We start from the raw sequence: 2,898 nt of genomic DNA on the forward strand, positions 1-2,898 counted from the left end.
CCATACCCCATGTTTTACAGAAAAATGACTTTTCACATTTCTCACGTACCCTACTATTAATACCTTTATACCCACGAAATGTAAAGAGCTCTCAGAGAGAATTTTGAGAGAGAAATCCCAAAGAACAACAAGATTGATTCATCCACAATCTTATACATTTGACTCTTTAAATTGCTCTACTCTCACCATCTCCATTGACATACCCTTGAGAGGAGCTTTAGCCAAATCCTTATCTCACCACATTCATATTAGTGAGAAGGTTATTTGGTGCTTAGGAAGCAGTTTAGAGAGGACCAATTCATTTGGTTAATGCAATGGGCTTATTGCGGGATTCGGTAAGCTAGAGAAGACAAAGTTAGGCTTAACCCTATTGGAGCAAGAAGCTTGGAGGGCTTAGGTGCATCGGGTAGATTAGGCTTGGAGGGTCTATTGCTATTCATGTATCGTAACTAATTTTCTAGAGGATCATTTTACCTCTTGGAGGGTAGCGGAGAGGTTTTTCGCCGAGTTCTTCGGTTTCCTCTTCGATAACACTTGCCAGTGTTATCTTGTGTTTGCATCTCTCTAACCTTTACTCTTTGCTTTTAATTACTGCTGTGTTGTGATTAAATTATGGCTTAGAGTAGTTTGATTGTTTAGGTATAGCTTATATTTATCATTCCGCACATACATTGTTTGAATATAAGCTTGTGTTGGTATTTATGAAATTGAGGGGTCTAAACATTCACTAATGTTTTACACACAAAGTGAACTTTCAATTGGTATCAAAGCGGGTACACTTTGATCGATTTCTATACCCTTAGTGTGATCCTTGACCCTTAGGATGGACAGGTCTCAATCCCTCAATGCATCTTCCTTATTTGATGGCAGTAATTATGCATTTTGGAAAGTGCATATGCGTGCATTCTTATGCTCCATTGATGAAAGTGCGTGGGATGCTGTTAAAGTTGGTTGGACTAGGCTGGAGGCTATCAAATCTACTTCAGATAAGGTAGCTCTTGTAGTGGCTAATGCCAATAGTAAAGCTTTAAATGCTATATTTTGTGGTGTCTCACCTAATAAATTCCACAGGATCTCTCATGTGACAATTGCCAAGGAGGCATGCGAAATCTTGGAGACCACATATGAAGGCACCAAGAAGGTGAAAGAAACAAAACTACAAATGCTTACCACTCGTTTTGAAGAATTAAAGATGAGCGAAGATGAGTCATTCGACTTCTTTTATGGAAAATTGAATGAAGTGGTGATTGGCAAGTTTAACTTAGACGAGAAGACAGAGGACTCCAAGGTTGTTAGGAAGATCCTACAATCATTGCCAGAGAGCTTTCGTGCCAAGGTCACCACCATTGAAGAGAGCAAAGACTTTGATAAGATAAAGATTCAAGAACTCATTGGTTCTCTTCAAACATATAAGCTATCTCTACCATGACAAAAGAAGAGCAAATCTCTTGCTCTTAAGACGATCAATGAGAGAATTGAAACTCAAAATTCCTCGGATGAGGATGAGGTTGAAAAAGAAATGGCACACCTTGCAAAGAACTTTTGCAAGTTCATAAAATTCAAAAGGGATGTGAAGTCTTTTAAGAAGGGAAAATTCTGAAATTTTGAAGAAAGACAAGAAAGACTTCAAGAAGAATGATTCCAAAGACTCTTCTCCATCTTAAGCAGTCACTTGCTATGAGTGCAAAGGGCATGGTCATGTGAAGAAAGAATGCCTCACTTATTTGAAGGCAAAGGGTAAAGTCTTTGCTACAACCCTTAGTGACTTAGATAGCTCCAACTCTGATTCGGAAGAAAGTTGTGACAGAGAAGGAAATTACTCTGCTTTTATGACCATTGCACTCGTAGACTCTTTGGAAGATTTGAGCACTCTAGTGAAAGAGCTCGGTGAGCATACCGAAGTGGAGTCTATGGGGGTTGGAGAGGAATCCGATGATGAAAATGAAGAATACATCTATGAAGGAGTAAAAGGATTGCAAGAATCCTACAAGTCCCTTCTTGAGAAAATCGGAGAGTATGCTAGTGTGGCTAAAGGAGCCATTAGAAAAATGAAGAAAGCAGAACAAGATTATAAGAGCATACTTATGAGGTACAAAGAAACAATATGTGAAGTTGAAACGATGAATGAAAAGCTAACAAATGCCTATTCTAGGATCAAGTTTCTTGAGCTTGAGGTTATTCAAGCTAATGCCAAAGTGGAGCGTGTTGCTCCAAAGAAACTTGATGAGGTGCTTGCATATCAAAAACCCTCTTTCCGATAGAAGAGGCTTGGGATACACCAGAGAAAGTAGCTCAAGTGCTAATGTGTCTAAGGAGATGAAGTTTGTTATAGCCAAAGAACCGATGGTTACATCCCCTCGTGTTGAAAGTGTGAAAGTTGAGAAAAAGCCAAATGTGGTTACTCAGAAGGTTTTGACAAAGACTCCAAATCCAATTATGGCTAAGCCCAAGGCAAAAGGAAAATCTCTTCCGAAGGCACAAAGAGGTCCTCAAACTCAACACTTTTGTAATCATTGTGGAATCCGAGAACATACTAGGCCAAAATTGCCACAAGTTTCAAGCATTGAAGAATGCAGGTTCTCAAAGGCCAAAAGGACAAGAAAAGGGCAAGGGGAACCATAAGCAATCAAAAGGGCGAGAAGTAGATCCTGGTATTGTTGATGTGATGAAGATGATAGACACAATCACTTCTTGTTTGGCCAACTTCACCCTAAGGTTTGAGAATCATCACTAAAGTACCTAATCCTTTAAGGTTATCACCCCAAACACATGTGTCATGTGGGTGAAGAAAGGTACTCATACATAAGTATTATAACATGTCCATGCATTAATTCTTTCGATATTTTGTGACATTATTGGTTATTTGCTTATGTATTTCATTCTAGCATGTTTTTACTA

At 38.9% G+C, this 2,898-nt stretch overlaps 1 protein-coding gene across 1 annotated transcript; it reads left to right on the forward strand.

Annotated features, from left to right (window-relative positions):
- The first annotated feature begins 823 nt into the window (after positions 1-823).
- On the forward strand, positions 824-2,261 carry LOC112006690 (uncharacterized). Its single transcript, XM_024038993.1, has 2 exons — positions 824-1,394; positions 1,669-2,261. Exons 1-2 carry the CDS (start codon positions 824-826, stop codon positions 2,259-2,261), a joined length of 1,164 nt encoding a protein of 387 aa, XP_023894761.1.
- The last annotated feature ends 637 nt before the right edge of the window (positions 2,262-2,898 follow it).

Source organism: Quercus suber, unplaced genomic scaffold, assembly GCF_002906115.3.
Source record: "Quercus suber isolate HL8 unplaced genomic scaffold, Cork oak 2.0 scaffold_195, whole genome shotgun sequence".
Classification (NCBI taxonomy): Eukaryota; Viridiplantae; Streptophyta; class Magnoliopsida; order Fagales; family Fagaceae; genus Quercus; species Quercus suber.

Bases quoted from the DNA above. Each gene is read 5' to 3' on its own strand.
- LOC112006690 (XM_024038993.1), top strand. From the start codon at position 824: ATGGACAGGTCTCAATCCCTCAATGCATCTTCCTTATTTGATGGCAGT. The intron at 1,395-1,668 runs GTTCTCTTCAAA...CATCTTAAGCAG, and splicing joins AAAGATTCAAGAACTCATTG to TCACTTGCTATGAGTGCAAA.